The 19,355-nt window shown below is 38.0% G+C and overlaps 1 protein-coding gene and 1 long non-coding RNA gene across 5 annotated transcripts; one reads left to right on the plus strand and one right to left on the minus strand.

Annotated features, from left to right (window-relative positions):
• Positions 1-209: 209 nt before the first annotated feature.
• On the plus strand, positions 210-5,785 carry LOC145000845 (pre-mRNA-splicing factor of RES complex protein). 4 transcript variants are annotated; one of them, XM_078960131.1, is made up of 11 exons: positions 224-365; positions 1,482-1,564; positions 1,681-1,779; positions 2,020-2,237; positions 3,231-3,735; positions 4,107-4,174; positions 4,267-4,325; positions 4,671-4,774; positions 4,928-5,000; positions 5,070-5,250; positions 5,439-5,785. In XM_078960131.1, the coding sequence occupies exons 4-11, from the start codon at positions 2,036-2,038 to the stop codon at positions 5,522-5,524; spliced, it is 1,278 nt and encodes a 425-aa protein (XP_078816257.1). In that variant the 5' UTR covers positions 224-365; positions 1,482-1,564; positions 1,681-1,779; positions 2,020-2,035; the 3' UTR covers positions 5,525-5,785. The 4 variants fall into 4 exon arrangements, with proteins under 4 accessions (XP_078816255.1, XP_078816254.1, XP_078816256.1 ...); XM_078960129.1 differs by lacking the exon at positions 1,482-1,564 and having other exon boundaries at positions 210-365; positions 1,681-1,797; XM_078960128.1 differs by lacking the exon at positions 1,482-1,564 and having other exon boundaries at positions 210-365.
• Positions 5,786-6,615: 830 nt separating this feature from the next.
• On the minus strand, positions 6,616-7,602 carry LOC145001836 (uncharacterized). Its single transcript, XR_013661725.1, has 2 exons — positions 7,307-7,602; positions 6,616-6,989 (listed from the first exon to the last, which is right to left on the minus strand). It is a non-coding gene; the product is annotated as an uncharacterized LOC145001836 (long non-coding RNA).
• Positions 7,603-19,355: the final 11,753 nt, after the last annotated feature.

Genomic DNA, 19,355 nt, shown 5'->3' on the forward strand with positions numbered 1-19,355 from the left:
CGGCTAAATGGTAACGAAATTAGCCGGAAGGACTAAATGTTAAAAGTTTTGAAACCACAAGAACGATTCGTGAGATTTTTTGAACTTAAAGACTAAACTTGATATTTTTGAAAACCAATATTTTTGAAAGTTTGTCTTATTTTAAAAACAACCTCAAACAACTATAGAGTAAAAAAGTGAAAGGAGATGGATTCCAACTCTGCCTTTTATTTTCCTTTCTCTTTTCTCTCCTTATTTCTTTTCTCTGTTTCAACTCGGGAACTAGGCTCATCGATTGCACCTTCCACCCGTCAGTCTCTCCACACCGGCCTCCGTCGGTCCTTGCTCAGCCTCCGTCGGTCCACATCACCGCCGCCGCCGATCAGGTACGGTCTTTTCTGTCTCTCTTCGTTCTCCTCTCTCGTTTCTCTTTTCTTCTCTCACTCTCTATCTACTCCACGACACTACCGCCCCTTCTCCCTCGCACTCCAATCTTCAACCCTCCGCCTGCCTCCCTCCGCCGGCGACACCGCCTCCGACATCCCCTTCATCGTCGCATCCCTGTTTCACCGACCTGATGCTTAAGATCTTCCCGTCTCTTTCTATCCCGGTAATACTCATGCCTTCTGTTATACATTCATCTGCCCGTCTAGCACCGACCGGTCGCTTGTTGTCACTGTTCTCATCATTTTCAATTTTGGATATTGGATTTGTGGGTTCTTACCTGATGTAGGGTTGGATTCAGATTAGGTCATTTTTTGTTTATGGTTTGGTCATTGCTCCTGTGATTTGCAGGTTTTGTGTTTGGATTTAGTGGTGGATGTTTTTTGTTTCTTATTTGGTTATTGCACTGTAACTAACTAATGATTTAGACTGATAGAAAAATAGCTAATGCATGAAGGAGGTGTTGTTGTATTCTCATGGATCTGTTTCAATTACGTTGAATTCTACACATCTCATTCCTCCTCTTAACAAGAAAATGGTCTCCTTTCCTCACAGGTCAATTACCTTGATTTTGTGATTTTTGTTTAGTAAAGGTATGTTTGATTTTCTGATTTTTGTGAAGTAATGTATGTTTGATTCTCTGATTGTTGAGATTAAATTGAAATTAGAATGCTAGAATTGGTTATAGTTTTCAAAGTACAATCTCTTAATAAGGAAAATGCTGAAAGTACAATGTTGTAATTGAAAGTAGAATGCTAGAATCGGTTATAGTTTTCAAAGTACAATGTCTTAATAAGAAAAATGTAAATGGTGAAAGTGCAATGTTGTAATTGAAATAAATGATATAGAAGTGTAAAATTATCATTTTTATCATCCAACACAAAAATTCAGAGGTTCCAACCAAACAGCATGTTAAAAATTCAGATCCTCCTAGAAATTCAAACCTTCTAAAAATTCAGCTCCTACCAAACAGCCCCTTTGTATGAAGGCATGGAAAAAAGACATTTTACCACTTCAAAAGCAAACACCACCTTACCCTTGCCATTTATTTTTTTCAGTCTCACGTATCTTTTTATTCTTCTTCATCTTGGTAGCAGCCTTTGATTCTTTGGTATAATCATCGTGATTCTTCAATTTCTCAGTTAAGTATATATCTTCCATTCTACCACTGTTCATAGGGGTTTCAATTTTGACTTTTGAGTTTTAGGGTTAGGGTGTGTTTTGATTGGCATTTATATTTTCGTTCATCTGTTTTAGGGTTTCCATATATGACTTGAGAGGCGATAGACTTGTTAACAAAATGACAATGACAATGTTATTACCGAATCTGCCTTCAAACATGGTAAAAGCAAGAAGGTAGAACAATTTGTGAAGGTAGAACAATTTGTGTAGGTTTTATTTTGCTCTCAACTTCATCCAGTCCAAAAAAGAAACAATCTTTGTTAATACAATGCTTTTCTCCAAACAACCATCATTTATCTTGATTCTTGACAACACTTGATGGAAAAAAGAAAAGAAACAAGCTCTATTACATGTTTTATATGATTGAACCTTAAAACATAAAACATAATGTTTTTTTTTTTTTTTTGGGAGCAGGACTTGAAGAACAACCATGGTAGCGCCATCTTCAGGGTCCAGCTCACTCAAGGAGTATTTGAAAAGATACGAAAATAATGAGGAGGAGGAGAAGAAAAAGAAGAAGAAGAAAAAGAAGATGAAAACTAAGCCTGATATGAATGGTGTTCTTGTTGTTGATGAGGATCCTGTTTGGCAAAAGCCAGTTCAGGTTGAAGAAGAAGATGATGAGTCACAAGGTATGCCAATAAAATTTCTTGTTTGGTAGATTGCTTCACGTTTGATGTTAATGTTCTTTGTTAAAATATAAAGGACCAAATGTGAAAAATAACAATGTACTTTCATTTATTTGTGTATTATAGCATCCTACTTCCATTTTCATTCTATTACAACATTGTGCTTTCACTTCTTTTCTTACTAAGGTATTGGATTTTGAAAAAAAAACAACTCGATTATAGCATTGTACTTTCAGTTTATTTTCTTCTGAGGACATTATAGTTTAAAGAGTAAATTACACAGTTGGTCCCTATGTTTGTTTTTGTTACGTGCATGGTCCTTACTGTTTGTTTTTGTTATGTGTTTGGTCACTGTCTTATCTAAAAAAACTATTATTTAAATAGGAAAAAATTGTGGGATAGATTAGGTAAGGTGATGATAGTGGGGTTGGGGGTGTGTTCATTTAAATAAATTAAAAAATCAATGGCAAAATAGTTTTTTTTAGGTAAGATAGGGACCAAACGCGTAACAAAAACAAATAGTAGGGACCTTCCGAGTTAAAAAAATAAGTTAGGGACCAAACGTGCAACTTACCCTAAACCATAGGGACGACTCGTGTAATTTACTCTGGTTTAAACAATCCACCCAATTAAAAATTGCTTTGTATTTGGATAATAGTGCTTCAATATGTAGATTTTTTAAAGTACAATGTTGTAACAGGAAGAAATGGAAGTAGGAGGCTTATAGTAAACAAATCCAATGAAATTATATTGCTACTTCTTGCATTTAACCCAATACAAAGTAACTAAAAGCGAGAAATAACATGTACTTTCAGTTCTTTCTTGTACTTTGATGAATTTATTTACCCAATTATAGCAATGCGAATTGCTTTGTATTTAGATGATATTGCTATAAATATAATTGGTAGATTTTCAAAGTACAATAATGTAATAGGAAGATGCTTTATAAATAAATGTAGATTGCTACCCAATTATAATCACCCTTGTAATGTACAGATGAAGAGAAGCCACAAGTTGATGAAGATATTGAAGTGAAACGAATGAAAAGATTAGAACAACTTAAAAGCCAGCGCCCTTTTGGTGCTATCTCTGAAGATGGAAGCGGTTGGGTTCCCGTGTCTGATACTGCTAAAAATTCCGATATCTCTCCGCCACGTAGACGTAGGGCCCGGAATGATACACCGGAACCGGAATCAGAATCCGAACATATAACGGAATTGAATTCCGACATGTCCCCACCCCGTAAACGAAGGGCCCGGAATGATACACCGGAATCCGATCCCGATCTTTCTCCTCCTCGGAAGGGCCGCAGTCGAGAGTCTGATATTTCTCCTCCTCGACGGGGGCATAATCGTCCACATGAAGATCTCTCTCCCCCAAGAAAAAAACATTCTCCACCGAGAAAACCTATCAAGGAATCAGAGAGGCCAAAAACTGGTTTAGTCAGTGGTAAAGATATAAAAGAAGAAATTGCTAAAACAAAGAAGGAAGATTGGTTGAGGTAATCATATCTCTTCTTTGTTAATTGCTAATGGGACATAAATTTCAATTTTTTTTTTTTTTTTTTGTCCCACAAATAAAGGTGGAATAGAGACTCGCTCTCGTCTGTGCAAAAGACATTGATACCCTCCGCATCCTTAGTATTGAAAGTGTGCTTAATAGATCTGGAAGGGATTAAATAATCTTGTAAGGGCTATTTTTGATGATGAGAATGTGGAGGGTGTTAATGTCTTTTGCACATATGAGAGATTGTGAGCTTTTTTGGATGGGTCAAAAAAAAAAATTACATTTTTGCCCCAATCAAATGCAAGCCAAACTCTTGTCTGAAACCTTGTTGTAGAAGGTCAGAATTACTGATTATATTACTTGCAGGTTTCAAAAAATGGATCCTTCTATAAGTGGGCGAAATGCTGAAGGCGTACGTCGTGATAAGAGAACTGGTTTGTTTTAAACTCCTAAATACTATTTGTATACACTATATACATGTTTTTGACTATTTCTTGTTAAAAATATATTTTTAATTCCACTTCAGGGGAACGCCTGACAAAGGACCAGATCAAAGCACTTCAAAAGGAAGATGAGAAGCCAAAGGTACTCAACTATTAGTTTTCATATGTAAAGTTTTATATTTTGAAATGTCTCAATTCTCAAATTGTGTTGTGCATTTCTGTTCATGTTGTTGTAGAGTTATTTTCACGTAAAATAGTGCAAAATTAATTTTAATATCTTTAACATTATGTTATTGAAGTATACTAAAAAAATTTTAAGCACTGAAAACAACTGATAAGAACACTAAACAAATAAAAGAAGGAATCGTGCTTGTATAATCAATAATGTGAGACATGATGCTATGAGTTACATGCGCAGTTGATTATATTTGTAATTACATAATGTTACTTAAATTGTATTCTTATTTAACAAAAATATTTTGAACAGGAGATAAAACTGGAATGGGGCAAGGGTTTGGCTCAAAAAAGGGAAGCAGAGGCAAGGCTGCAGGAATTGGAACTTGAGAAGGCTAAACCATTTGCAAGAACAAGGTAAAAAAATGTCTATTTTGAAAAGCTTTAATTATATATTTCATGTACATCTTAAAGATTCTTATTGGAGATCTCTACATCTTTTATAATTATATTTCATGTAAAACATACACACCCTTACTGGATGCATCTCTTTTTTTTTTTATTCTTCAGAGATGATCCGGATCTTGATAATATGATGAAGGACAGAGTTAGATGGGGTGACCCCATGGCACATCTAGTGAAGGTAATTAAGTTAAAACCCTAAACCTTAATTAAAATTCAACTGACTTATATTATTTGTGTAATGTTTCAGAAGAAGCAATCAGAAGTGATTCTTCCAGATATAGGAGACAATGAGAGGATGAGAGAATCAGGGTTTATAGTTCCTCAACAAGTCCCTAATCACAGTTGGTTGAAGAGAGGCTTTGAGGCTGCACCAAATCGCTATGGTATTAGACCAGGACGACACTGGGATGGGGTTGACCGCAGCAACGGTTAGTCAAACTTCCTTTTTTTTTTTTTTTTTTACTTAGGTCAGCCCAGTACTTTATTTGTTACATAATACATATTGCTATCATTAGTAAAAAATCAAAGTACTTTGCTATACTTTTAATATTTTCATTAGTTGAATTCATTTTTGAATTGATTGGAAGTGATGAATTAATGTTTGTTTGTTTCGCAGGATTTGAGAAGCAAATGTTCAATAGACAAAATGAGAAACAAGCTACAGAAAGAGAAGCTTACTTGTGGTCGGTAGCTGATATGTGAAGTGTGCTAAAATGGGAAATATTGTCCTTGTTTTTGCTTGCTTTTTAATGTGGCTCTTGATGACTTTTGTGTTGTATTTTAATTAAAGTTTGGATTGGAATGAGGCAAATGGTACGTGACCACAAGTATGAGCATATAATTGCATGACTGAAAAAAAGGAAAAAAAAAAAAAAAAACTTGCCATCAAGTTTTATATGTATTATCATCAGGGTCATATTGAACTTAGATTTGAATAAGTATTGAAACTAGGGTTAAGTGTAACCGTATGTTGCTTTTCTTATGATTTGTCCAACAAAGTTATATATATATTTTTTAGAAAAAATAGCGTTAATACCATAAAAACCATTATTTATACTCGATTTAACCCTATTTTTTTTTTTGTTACTTATTTGCCATTATTTGTGTTGACACTTTATGAAAACTCAATGGTAGCCGGTATCATTGGTTTAGCATGTAAGCCTCACTCTTTATATACCTAAAATCGTTATTCGCGCCAAATACTCATTCACTCGTCATTTGATGTTCTTCCCCTGTTCCCCAAGCATCACACATCTTCTTCCCTATGACTTCGTCTTCAACAATCTTCTATCAACAATATTCCATCGACAAATCTTGGTATGACACCAAGTGTGATTGTGGTGATCAAATGCAATACTCAATGCCAAGAGCAGATAAAAACACAGGAAGAAAGTTCAAAGCATGCCCTAATTATAATGTAAAGTTAATAGATTTTGTATTTCTGTTTTGTTATATTTCCAGAGTTATTAAGGGGCTGTTTGGTAGGATCTGAATTTTTAAGATTTGAATTTTTAAGAGATTTGAATTTCTAAGAGGGTCTGAATTTTTAAGATATGAATTGTAAAATGCTGTTTGGTTGGAACCTCTGAATTGATATGCTAAATTATAAAAATGACAATTTTACCCTTTTGTATTATTTTTTGCCAAATTCAATGTTTATGTTTATAAAATAACCAAACAACTTCTTGAATAATCATAAAAAATATATTTAAACACCATACAAAATCAAAATCAAACATAAATCAACATCAAACATAAATTAAAATTAAACAAAAATCAAAATCAAACATAAATAATTGACAAATCTATCCAATAATAGCAATCAAAATTGCATTGTTTTTGGACAACATTGCTTTAACTAAACAAAATTTTCAAAATACAATGTTCTAATAGGAAGAGATGAAAGTATGATTCTACAATAAAGAAATCAACAAAAATCTATGCCTATAGTCTTTAATACACTAGTTGTTTCACCTCACAAAAGTCTTGTGCATTATATAAGCTTTCGTTTAGCTTTCCAAAGGCATGTTCTTTTGAAGGAGTTGTTTTGGTCTGTCATATGACTCATATCACCTATATATACCTATAATCAGGTTGATATGATCATCTTAAGGAAACCAGCTGTTGTAATGTATATTGTCATATGATTCATATCACTTGTATATTCCTACAATAAACATATGAATGATGAAAATAACAAAACTTTAAAAAGCAACAACATTTGAATAGAAAAAAACATTGGGTAATGTTGATAAAGAACTCATCGAACAGGTAATAACATCATATTCCATATAAGATTGCAGATTTCATAGCATCAAATTTATCAAGCATCATAACATCAGGATTGGGCATGATATAAAAAGGAAATCAAAATTGAGGATTGATAATCGAGTTCTAGGGTAAAAAAAAGAAGAAAAAATCCATGTATTTTAAGAATCGGTTTTCAGGGGAAAAAAGAAGAACAAGTCAGGAAAAAAAACTTACCGGCAACATGAGGTCGTCGTTGTTGCGGTGCTAGCGGAAGCTGGCGGAGGCGACGAAGCTTCTGGTGGGAGTCGATTTCAGGGAGGTCGGCGACGGAGGAGGTGATTGGCGCTCAACATGGTCAGAGGTAGGATGAGACGGAAGATACGATCTGAAGGGGGGTATTGTCTTGGAGGCGGGCATATCAGCAAGGATGAGGGTAAAAGAGGGAAGGACGCGTGCTTTTTATTTTTCAGATACAAGCCCAAGTCTGAAACTTTAAGAGGCTCTTACAAAATTAAGAGGCTTTTGTTCCTATGCTACCAAACACTCTTAATCTGAAAAATTAAGAGTTTGCCTCTTAATTTGTCAATTAAGAGGCTACCAAACAGCCCCTAAATGAAGATCACATTGGTAGGGTACCAAAAAGGATGTAAACGTTTCAAGTGGCTTGACATAGAGGAGTTGGATTTTAATGATAATGAAAGGGAACGATATAATGAAATTGTTGCCAACCTGTTGCTGAAGTTTGTTTTGGTGATGATGATGATTATTGGTGTAATTCTTATATTGGCATTGTATTTTAATGTTAAGGCAGCTGTTGTAATGTTGGTATTTTGGTAGGGTTAAGACATTGCAGTAAAAGTAGTTTTTGCAAGGGGGTTGTAGTTTGATGTAAGAACTAGTTGGTTAATTGTTGATTTCGGCTTGTAATGTTTATATAAAAGTATCTTGATGGTAATCCAATGCTATTTATGATCCACGTGGTTTGGTATTACATTATAGTGATTCACTGCAATGATAATGTAGTTATGGTAAAGGACAAGTAAAGCTACGTACTTTAAATAATTAACTTATGGCAATTTGCTTAAACTAAAATGACAAGTAAAGGCAACGTACTTTAAATACTTGCAGTGTTGACCACATAAAAGGGGGTGTTACAGTTAGAACTAAACATCCAATTGCTCAACAATGTTACAAATGGTCATTAACTATCAATATTCAAAAAGGCCTAACTGAATACTCGATGTTGATTTGCAATTGGATGATTGTTACCAAAAGATGATGCAATGCTTACAAAAATGGCAAGTAAAATACATAGTACCCATGATACCCCCTCCTAAATACTCCTACTCCAAACTATAGGGTTGAAGGTTTGTTGGACCTCATACACACAGATGTGTGTGGACCCTTAAGAACCGCCACAAGGGATGCTAACCGCTTCTATATGACTTTTACTGATGATTATAGTAGATATGGTTATGTCTACTTAATCAAGCATAAGTCAGAAACCTTTGAAAAGTTCAAGGAGTTTAAACAAGAAGTGGAGAATCAGCTAGGCAGGAACATTAAGATGCTTCGATCTGACCGAGGTGGTGAGTATCTTAGAACAGAGTTCCTTGACTATCTTAAAGAATGTGGGATTGTCTCACAATTGACACCTCCCAGAACACCACAGCTTAATGGTGTGGCTAATAGGCATAATCAAACCTTGTTGGACATGGTTTGTTAGTCCCTACCAAAAAGGTTGCCAAAACACCTCACAAGATATGGATTGGGAAAACCCCCAATTTGGACCACATCAAGATTTGGGGCTGCGAGGCTTCTGTGAGGCACGAGACTCATGATAAGCTCGAACCTCGAAGTGAGAGGTGTATTTTCATCGACTATCCACATAAATTCTTTGGTAACCTCTTCTATAGACCCAATGATAATGTGGTCTTTATAGCAAGGAGATGAGTCTTTAGAGAGAGAGAGAGAGAGAGAGAGAGAGAGAGAGAGTTCATAAGCCAAGGAAACAGTGGGAGACAAATTAACCTTGAAGAAATTCAAGAGTCAAGTGGTGAAGGAACCTCAAACCCTAGCAGTCAACCTGAGGAGGAAACTCATGTTGATCCGACTGACGAGTCTGTACCTCTCAGGCGTTCCATGAGAGTTAGGAATGCACCTGAGCATTACTATGGTTTCCATATTACTGCGCAAGGTGATACACTTATCAGTGATAGAACACTGGTAAGTCTGGATGAACCTAACAGCTACATGGAAGCCATGGCAAGCCCTGAGTCTGCTAAATGGAAAGAGGCTATGGACAACGAGATACAATCCATGTATGACAATCAAGTTTGGAACTTGGTTGACATGTACCAGGTCGTAAGACAGTCAGGTGCAAATGGATCTTCAAGAAGAAGACCGACATGGATGGTAATGTACACACTTATAAGGTGCGATTGGTTGCAAAGGGCTTTTCTCAAACTCCAGGAGTTGATTATGATGAAACCTTTTCACCAGTAGCAAAGATTAAGTCTATTAGGTTTATATTAGCCATTGCTGCATTTCATGATTATGAAATATTTCAAATGGATGTCAAAACCACTTTCCTTAATAGAAGGTTGGCTGAGGATGTTTACATGAGTTAGCCAAAGGGTTTTGTTAGTACAGAGTACCCTAATAGAGTGTGTAAGCTTGAGAAATCCTTCTATGGATTGAAACAAGCACCTTGCAGATGGAATCTTTGTTTCGATGAGAAAGTCAAAGAGTTTGGCTTTTCGAGGAGCGAAGATGAATCTTGTGTATATGTCAAGGCTAGTGGGAGTATAGTTAGGTTTTGGTATTGTATGCGGATGACATACTACTCATAGGAAATGACATCCCAACTCTGCAGGAAGTGAAGTCTTGGGAAGTGTTTCGCTATGAAGGACCTTGGAGAAGCTGCATATATCCTAGGGATAAGGATTTTGAGAGATAGGAGTAAGAGACTAATTGGACTTAGTCAGAGTACCTACTTGGATAAGGTGCTGAATAGGTTCAGCATGCATGATTCCAAGAAAGGAGAGTTACCGATCCAGAGTAATGCCAAATTGAGTACGACTCAGAGCCCGAGTATAGAGGCTGAGATAGATGAGATGATTCGAGTACCGTATGCTTCTGATGTAGGCTCGATCATGTATGTTATGAGTTGTACTCATCCTGATGTGGCCTTTGCTTTGAGCATGGTCAGCAGATATCAGGGGACCCCTGGAAAGGCTTACTAGACTGCGGTAAAGAACATTCTCAAGTACCTGCGGAGGACTAAGGACCGGGTCCTTACCCTTGGTAGGCATGATGACTTGAGAGTAGTAGGGTATAGTGATGATAGCTTCCAGACTGATAGGGATAATTTCCACTCTTAGTCAGGCTGGGTCTTTACCTTAAACGGAGGAGCAATTACATGGAAAAGTTCCAAGCAGGAGACAATGGCTAATTCAACTTGTGAATCAGAGTATATAGCAGCAAGCGAGGCAGCAAAGGATGTAATATGGCTGAAGAACTTCATTGGAGACCTTGGAGTAGTACCAGCTATAAAGGAGCCTATGAAGATTTTCTGTGATAGTGAAAGTGCAGTTGACTTAGCCAAGGAACCAAGGGATCACAGAAGATCCAAAAACATCAACAGAAAATACCATTTCATTAGACATCGAATAGAAGAAGGACTCCTCATGTAAAAGACGGTATCATCGGATGAGAACCTAACAGATCCCCTCACGAAGGGACTGGGTAGGGTTAAGCATCTTCAGCATGCAAGGCTCATTGGACTAAAGGATGATATTAGTTTTAGAAATTAGATAGCTTTTGAAATTTATAAAGTGTAATTGACATTTGATGATAAATAAAAGTTATTGTTTATTTATAAGTAAAGTGTTTCTATATTCTGTCAATCGTTTACTACCATTTCATTTTTGCATGTTTTGACTTCTAGAATAATTATGTTATGGTATATCATATTATTCAAACCATCCATAGTCAATCATACTTTGGAAGTAGGTAATGAGGCAAGACTGTCATTAAAGTTTTGCAGTTTGTCTGGGAAAAATGGGCTGCAGTGTTCATGAGTACTCCTAGAATAGCGATTCGAGTATTGGATTCAACCCACGCTCACTTGTATCACTTCATGGAATTTATCTCGAGTTATCGTGAGACAGTAATATCATATAAGTCTTCAAACCTAGAGATATAAGTTGTTGACTATGAGTTGGTTATACATTGATTGTACGAAAACGCATTGGTAACTCAATGTTATAAAACGTGCCTTTGTGTATGATTCAACAAGTAGTAGAACAAGCATATGAGTCGAAGTTTATCTGATCCTTTTAGTCCTTGGAGGATTAAAAGCGATATCTGGGCCCCTTGATGGTTTTGTTTTGACCTATGTACCGGGCCCGGTCAAAACTAAATTGAGGTGTTTGATTAAGTTCTATGTCAAACAAATCGGAAATCAGGAAACAAACTGCTGGATAATAAGTACGACACTGTTCCATGTATTTTTCTGACTAATATCTTGAGAGCAGAGGATTATATGATCACTAATCTTAAATGGCACGTCATCTTAGTTCTGCGAGACTTTGAAAGAGCTACGATTGTTGATCGGTTCATGAAGTCATACTTGCAGTTATAGTTATTAGACTTATCCAAGTGGGAGACTGTTGGATTAGGTGTCTAAGTTCATAACTATTTCTGGTATGTACTTCACCCGGTTGGCATGGTCCATTTGGGTTGCATGGCACATGTCACTTGTATAGACAAAAGGAGAAAATAACACTTATGGATTATTAATATATTATAAGTTCTAATATATTAATAATATTATTTAATTAGTATTAATCATGAATTAATTTGGAGATCAAAAAGAGACTAATTAAATATATGGGGTTGATTGTGTAAATCATCCATTCTTATATAGTGGGCTAATGATCCATGGTTTATTGAATTGGGATAAAACCCATATGGTGCTCCATGGATAGTCCATGGAGGTTAAAACCCATGGATCATGGAGGAAATGAAAAACCATGTCAATTAGGGTTTACATGGTGTATCCCTACTTGTGACACAACTATAAAATGACCCCATGGGCTACCAAAATCAGGACTAAGGGAAGAACTAGAGGGCTAGCCGATTTTGAGTGTGTGTACTTCTCTCAAAGTTATTCCAAGTGTTGTGGTGTTGTGTGAAACACTTGAGGCATCACATTTGGGGTGCTAGGCTCACAAAGTTCTTAAGGAATCCAAGCAACAAGAAATGTATGTTCTCCTACTAGCTTTCATGTTTCAAGTTCCCCATGCCATGCTAGTTAAGTTAAGAACCTTGGAAAAATCAAATTTGCATGTATCCTAGTAAAACATAGATCGAGGGTTTCTAGGGTTTCATGTACACCTTAGGAGTGTTAGAATGCTCAAAACCCTTAAAAAACAACACAAAAATCATTTGTTGCTTGCTAATGTGAGGATCCTTTATTTAATCAAGAAATTAGCCAACTAATCACCACAAACACATTTAAACTCATGAATAAAAACATACAAGTAGTGATAAGATGTTAAAACACAAAAACATTCCCATAAAGATTTAGGAACATGTTCATGGATTCTTCAACATTCAACAAAAGTTCAAAGGATTCAACAAAAGTCAACCAATTTTTGTTTAGCCAAGCATGGCTAAACTCTTAGAAACAAGGCTTGGCTAAACTCTTAGAAACAAAGTTAGTAAAGATTGTACCAAACATTTTACAAGATTCAAGGGCAAAAAGATGAAGTTCTTCAAAGTTGTTAGCCTTCAAAATGCTCCAAAATCTCCAAAGAATGCTCCCAAGTTCGGATGTGCAAAAGTTGCAAAAGAATCCCCCAAACTTCCTCAAATAGCAGCCAAATGTAAAATCACAAATTTGCCCCTTCAGAAATCCACGCGGGCCGCATGGAAACCTTATGTGGGCCGCATGAGTGTGACAAATTTTTGCATTGTTCAAATCTTGGGCTTTCACAGCTTACCCCATTTGCCCAGATTTGGCCCAATTAGCTTTTTGGTCATTTTTCTTCAAGATTTTTTCATTTTAAGCTCAATTGCTTCTTCAAATCACTCAAAGCTTCCGCAATCTCCCGCTCATCAATCTCCGCACACTTGAAAATTTTCCTGTGCCTTATAATTTAAAGTTTAAATCTTCCAAGCCTTTAAGAAATTGACAAGCCCACTCCATGAATAACCTCCATAGCCATCTAGCTCGAAATCCCCATTTCCCTTCAAGTCCAATCGCCTCCCAAAAATCCCGCTCCGCTAGTTTCCAAAAAATCTGCAATAATGCTCAAGAAACTAGAAAGTACCCGAAATGGTCATTAAATAACAAAAAGGGAAATATGCGTGGAAATTAACTAAAATTGCGAATGAAATGTGCTACAATGGTCTATAAAAAGAAGTAAATAAAATGAAGCTATCCGACCTATTACCAAATGATACCTCCCCTAAAAACAAGCGAGACACTCCTGAGTCTTACACAAGCATGCTACAATTATTGCATCCCGAGTAACCTGCTCTAAAAGGGGATGACGTCTAACTATCATTCTAAAATCCAGGGTATGCAGATAGCATATAACTCTATCACAAGAAGGCCACCAAATTCAGAAATACCTTTACCAATACCGATGTAGGACCATAACAAATAAATCATAACATAAACTAATAGAGAAATGAAAGATACACACCTGACACATTAGGGCTACTCACGACTCCTCTGAAACCAACTAATATGCCCTGCTCCTTGCCGCAGACACCTCTGCTCGACCCTGACGGCCGTCGGTGATCCGCAAGGTTGCAGGGGCAGGTGCTATCACCTGTCCTACTGAAAACAAACTCGAACATTGGGCCTTCTTGTGGCCCCTGTGGCTGCAATGGAAACATATCAGTTCTGATCCCTAAGTGGTGGTAGCAATACAATCTCTGCTAAAATGACCGATCCGGCTGCACTTGAAGCAGCCTGAATCACCACCACTACCGCTCCTACACGCACCCTCGTGCATCTTGCCGTACTTGCCACAATGGCCCATGTCCTAATGACCTCTCGACCTAGAATCCGATGACTTGGGCCTCTTGCCCGAACCCATAGATACCTGAACCTTTACCAATTTCCTCTTCTTTTCTGTCTCTAGATTAATCTCCTTCTCTCTCTCTCTGTCTGTCTGTCTGTCTGTCTGTCTCTCTCTCTCTCTCTCTCTCTCTCGCTCGAGCGATCATATCTTCCAGCATCTTGCAGCTGGACTGACTCACAAACTTACTGATATCACTCCTCAACATCTCGTTGTACCGAGCCTTCTTCATCTCCTCATCCGCTACATACAGCGAACCAGAAGGGCTCTTTCCCTGAACTTGGCGGTGATCTCCACCATTGTCTCTGTAGTCTGCCGCAAGTCCAGGAACTCCTGTGCTAACTGTTGTACCTCAATCACTGGTGCAAACTCGGCCTTGAACCTGGCCGAGAAATCACTCCATGTCATCGCGTCCAACACATCATCATCCCCAATAGCATGGCCAAACTCCTCCCACCAATCACATGCTCTGTCTTTATAAAACAGGAGATGAGTCTGACTTTGTCCCCATCGGGACACTGGCTAGAATGAAAGGCATTGGCGACATCAGCTAACCATCTGCTACTAGCAATAAGGTCCCTAGTCCCATGATAATCCAGAGCTCCACAAGCTCTGAACTCTCGAAATGTCAATGTACATGCTCCCATCATGGTCATCATCTCAGTGCGGAAGGCTCCCAACCTCTCATCCAAAATCTCCAGTATGCCCTCCTTGACCGTACCAAAGATCACAAGTGTCTGGTCTAGAATATTGCATGTAACCTCGGATGATACAAACTCCCTCATCCACTCCTCAAGCTGCCTGGTCCCTGAACCGAGCTTGGTCCCTCTCCGGTGCCTGATCCGCCCATTAGTCTCTCACACAACGTCACCATGCTGAAAATATGTCATAACAACCATCATAATACAGATCACTATCAAGAGATCGCACACGCACTACAAGTTCCCTAGTTTTATCTCAGCCCCTCTTGAATCGATTACGGATCCTCTGCTTTCAGTAGTACGGGCTCATACAACCTTCCACATCTATTCGTACTTTCCTCAAGAGTTTCCTCGACTCCACCAAGTCCCCTTCACTACTGCTACTGCTCCCAGCACTAAACTCATCCTAGGATCACCCTAGGGAAATCTCTGACCCAATCCAGTCCTCAGCTGCTGAAGGTATCCTTGTAATGCCAATTAGCCACTACATGAATATCATCACATATAATGAGGCTTGGATAATCCTTCGAGTAAGGGAATCATCCCTACAATGGTTAGGACTCAAGCAAGAGCTGTGACATAGGGTCAAATCCAATACTCTAAGATTATTCAACCCTGATCACATGTGACTTAGCATATTCACCTAATAGCTAACTCCCATCACTCAGAGTCCCACAAAGCACAAAGCAAGAAACATTCAGACAAAAGGAAAATCTAACCATATAATAAGCAAACAATCATATTCACATACCAAGAATCTACACTAGCATGTGATATAAGCTCATATAATCAGGCATAACCTAATCATGCTATCCTACCATTGTCCAACCATTACTAACATGCAACTAAATAAACACATATAACAGGTATATAAGGCATCCTTCCTAAATCCTTAGCCCTAAATCTAGCATGCTGATCACACAATCATATCATAACATAAACTTGTATGGGTAATCTGGGAGAACATACTTGACGTCGACCGATTGCATGCACCACACCCTTTTTCTCTTTTCAAATTCCTTTTTCTTTTTTCAAAATCCTTTCTATTTTCAAAGTTCTTTTTATAAAACGATTTTCCTTTGAAAATTTCCTTACCAAGTCCTCAGTTTGAGTTCAGTCACACCTGAGAGTGTGCTCGAATCCCTCAAACCAAGGCTCTGATACCAACTTGTAACATCCCAAAAATCATGACCAAAAATTTCTTTTTAAAACATTAATAAAATCATAAGTATCAAATCATCTCATCCACAAACAAAGGTTTGTATATCAAAATCAGAGTATCATCTCAAAACATGTTCTTTTTATCATAGTAAACCATCCCAGGTTGAAACTTCTTGGTGTGTGCCATGTGATCATCCTGAGCTCTTCCTTCCTCTATCGGAAATACTTGAAACCTGAAAACTGTAAGCACGAAGCTTAGTACCACATACCACATACACATAACCACATACTGGGCCCCCACCCGCAGCATCGGGCCTTGCCCGGCATCGAACCCCGCCTGGCATCAGGCCCCGTCTAGCATTGAGCGCCGCTCGGTATACAAATATGTCTCTCTTAGGCCCCGCCTGTCTCTGGGCCTTGCTCGCTATACACATACATACAATCAAATAACATACTAGTGCATACTTAAAACATACTCTAACTGTACTCCTGATCTAAGGCCTCGCCTAACTTGGGCCCCACCCTGGTCTGCTATTGTGGAGTCGTGGAACCTCGTCCATACTCCTGCTAGTAGTGAGATACGGGCCCCCACCCATACTCACTCCCTTCCTATCACGGGCCTCACCCCTACTATGCTAATATTGAGATATGGAACCCCATCCACACTCAGCTAGTGCTGAGATACGGTACCTCGCCCACACTCACCTCCCTATCAGGCACATACAAGTATCACAAAGACAACAAGTATAATCTAACATGCAACATATAACCTTCCTTGATATTTCACCAACATCGGAATCCCAGTCCGGAAACATATTATCATCTAACATACTTCGGGTTTGCCCCGTTGTCGGACCCCCAGTCTGGAACCTATCTTACCCACACATGAAAGAATCACAAAGAACTCTAGCATTCTAATACTCCTCGGGCCTCGCCCGACATCGGGTCGTAACCCGGAACATAAACAATAAGTGCCTAGGGCTAACCCTCGGGTCTTCTTACGATACATAAACATAATGGGCCGGCATTGGTGCCTTAGACCCATGCACACAATGAGGAGACTCACCTCGCGCTGCTGAAAACTAGTTGAACACTTCTGACGGCTAACCGGCAACTCCTGAACTGTTGATCCTTCGGCTCCCCGTACCATCAATACCCAAAATAACACTTAGACCACAATACTCTCAAAAGTGAAGCCAGGTCAAACTTAGTCAAAGTCATCGGTCCAAGTCAACGCTTCGAGTTGACTTAACTCACTGAGTTGACCCACCAACTGTGACAACCCGATATTTCAACTACATGTAAACGACCTAAAAAGTCAAGTATTGTAACCACGTTCGTTATAATAAAATTAACTTCGAAAATAAAATATCCAAAAATCACTAATTAAATTCCTATTATGTTAGATGTCATAAAACCGTGATCGTACGTAAAAAGAACGCCCAAATCCGACTTCGTATAAGAAAGTTAGGAATTTTCCAAGTTCGTCTTAACGACAGACGGCTAAAAACTCGAATCGGAGATCGAGCGACTTTTGGCCGGAATGACCTAAACGAGAATCGAAGGTCTCGACAATGGTATTTCAGCGGTAAAAAGTCTGGCAAAAACTGACTTCAGATAAAGAAGTTATGAATTTCTAAAGAAATTTTCTTACCGCGACCTTTTAAAAATAAATAATAAAAATAATTTCAAAATTTGCCGACGGGATCTAAACGAAAGTTGTAGAGTATGGTCTCACCTTCGTGTGGATATAAAGAACGTCGAAAACGGAGTTCGTATTAAGAAGATATGAATTTTTGAAGTTTATTAAATAATTAAAATATAAATTTTAATAAAAAACCCCTGGTATTATCCGAAGGGGACTCATCAGATAGGGCCGAGTTACGCCCAGCGTACGCGAGGCCTTGGCCTCGGATCGTCCACGTCGCGCCTATGCAAGGCTATGCCCCGTCCCATCCGAGCTCCGAGGCAGTTGAGGACTCGGTCATGCATGACGCACGCCTATGCCCAACGTACACGTGTACGCCCAGCATACACGTGTACGCCCAGCGTACGAGGTCAGTTCCCAACACCTATAAAAGGGATGCGAGGGTTCCGAAGAAAAGGCACCACTTCTCTCATTTCTCTTACGTTCTTGCCTCGTTTTCTGTGCCCGTGCTACCCCGAAGCCCCGATCACTTTGCTCAACTCCCGAAGGTCGTTTGTGCTCCTGAGATTCCCGAGAATCCCAAGGAAATCCACTTTCTCGAGCCGAAATTCTGTCCGGTTTTCATCCCGCAACCTCCAGTCTTTCAAGTGAGTTCATACCCCTATAATTCACACTTTTAAATGTTTTATGAGTATTTTTATATGCTTTTAAGGGGGGGGGGGGGAGGGGGAATACAAGTAAAACACTTGATTATTATTGTGTGTTATATAAACTTTCACTATACGTGTTGTATTAAAGGAATCACTTGTGATTTATAACTATTATAGGGAAACTTTCATATGCAAATTATACCACGACAACATTTTATCTTTTGAAATAAGAAATGATTTATGTATTTATATAAATCAGACACTTTGCTTATACTATGTTTATGGGTGTCGGTTTTGACACTACAAAAACTATACTTTTCATAACAAGTGAGCATTTTCACTAAGGGTTTATTATACAAACAAAACACACTTTTAGGAAACTATAATAGGTATAGTTTTACGAGAATACTACGAACTTTTACATAAATGGAAATACTATTTCAAGAAGCTACTTTCATATACAATATCAAACAAACATTTTCACATGTAAATCTTTTTTATACTAAGTTTTTTGAGACATTAACTTCACGTACGTTCGAGTACACATTTCAAGTCCTATATTATATACCAGAATCCCTTGGAGGGGGAGCATGGTGTTTGTGTATAGATCTATACGGGCTTGACAACCCACGCCCTGACTGTTAGCTACAGTCCACCATTTGGGGTGACAAACGTCAGAACATTCCAACGCCTGAAGAACGTTGTGTATAGGCATTTCTAGTCAATAGCATGGTTATAAAACTCACATAGAGTATTAAAAACAAAATGATTTACGGGGTTTTTCAGACGTATTGGAAATTTTATACGTACATACATTTTCTAGAACCAAACATTGGTCTTGAAAGAAGGCTACATTTATACTAGTAGAAAATATAGGATTTTCTAGGAACAAACAAACAAGAACAAAAACATTTCATTTCATACAAACATTGTCATTTAATACTTATGAAACTCACCATCTTAAATGTTGATCTACTCTTTCAAAACTACTTGTATGTCCCAGGGATTCAGTAATTACATGTAACA

This window comes from Lactuca saligna, chromosome 6, assembly GCF_052625555.1.
Source record: "Lactuca saligna cultivar CGN05327 chromosome 6, ASM5262555v1, whole genome shotgun sequence".
Lineage (NCBI taxonomy): Eukaryota > Viridiplantae > Streptophyta > Magnoliopsida > Asterales > Asteraceae > Lactuca > Lactuca saligna.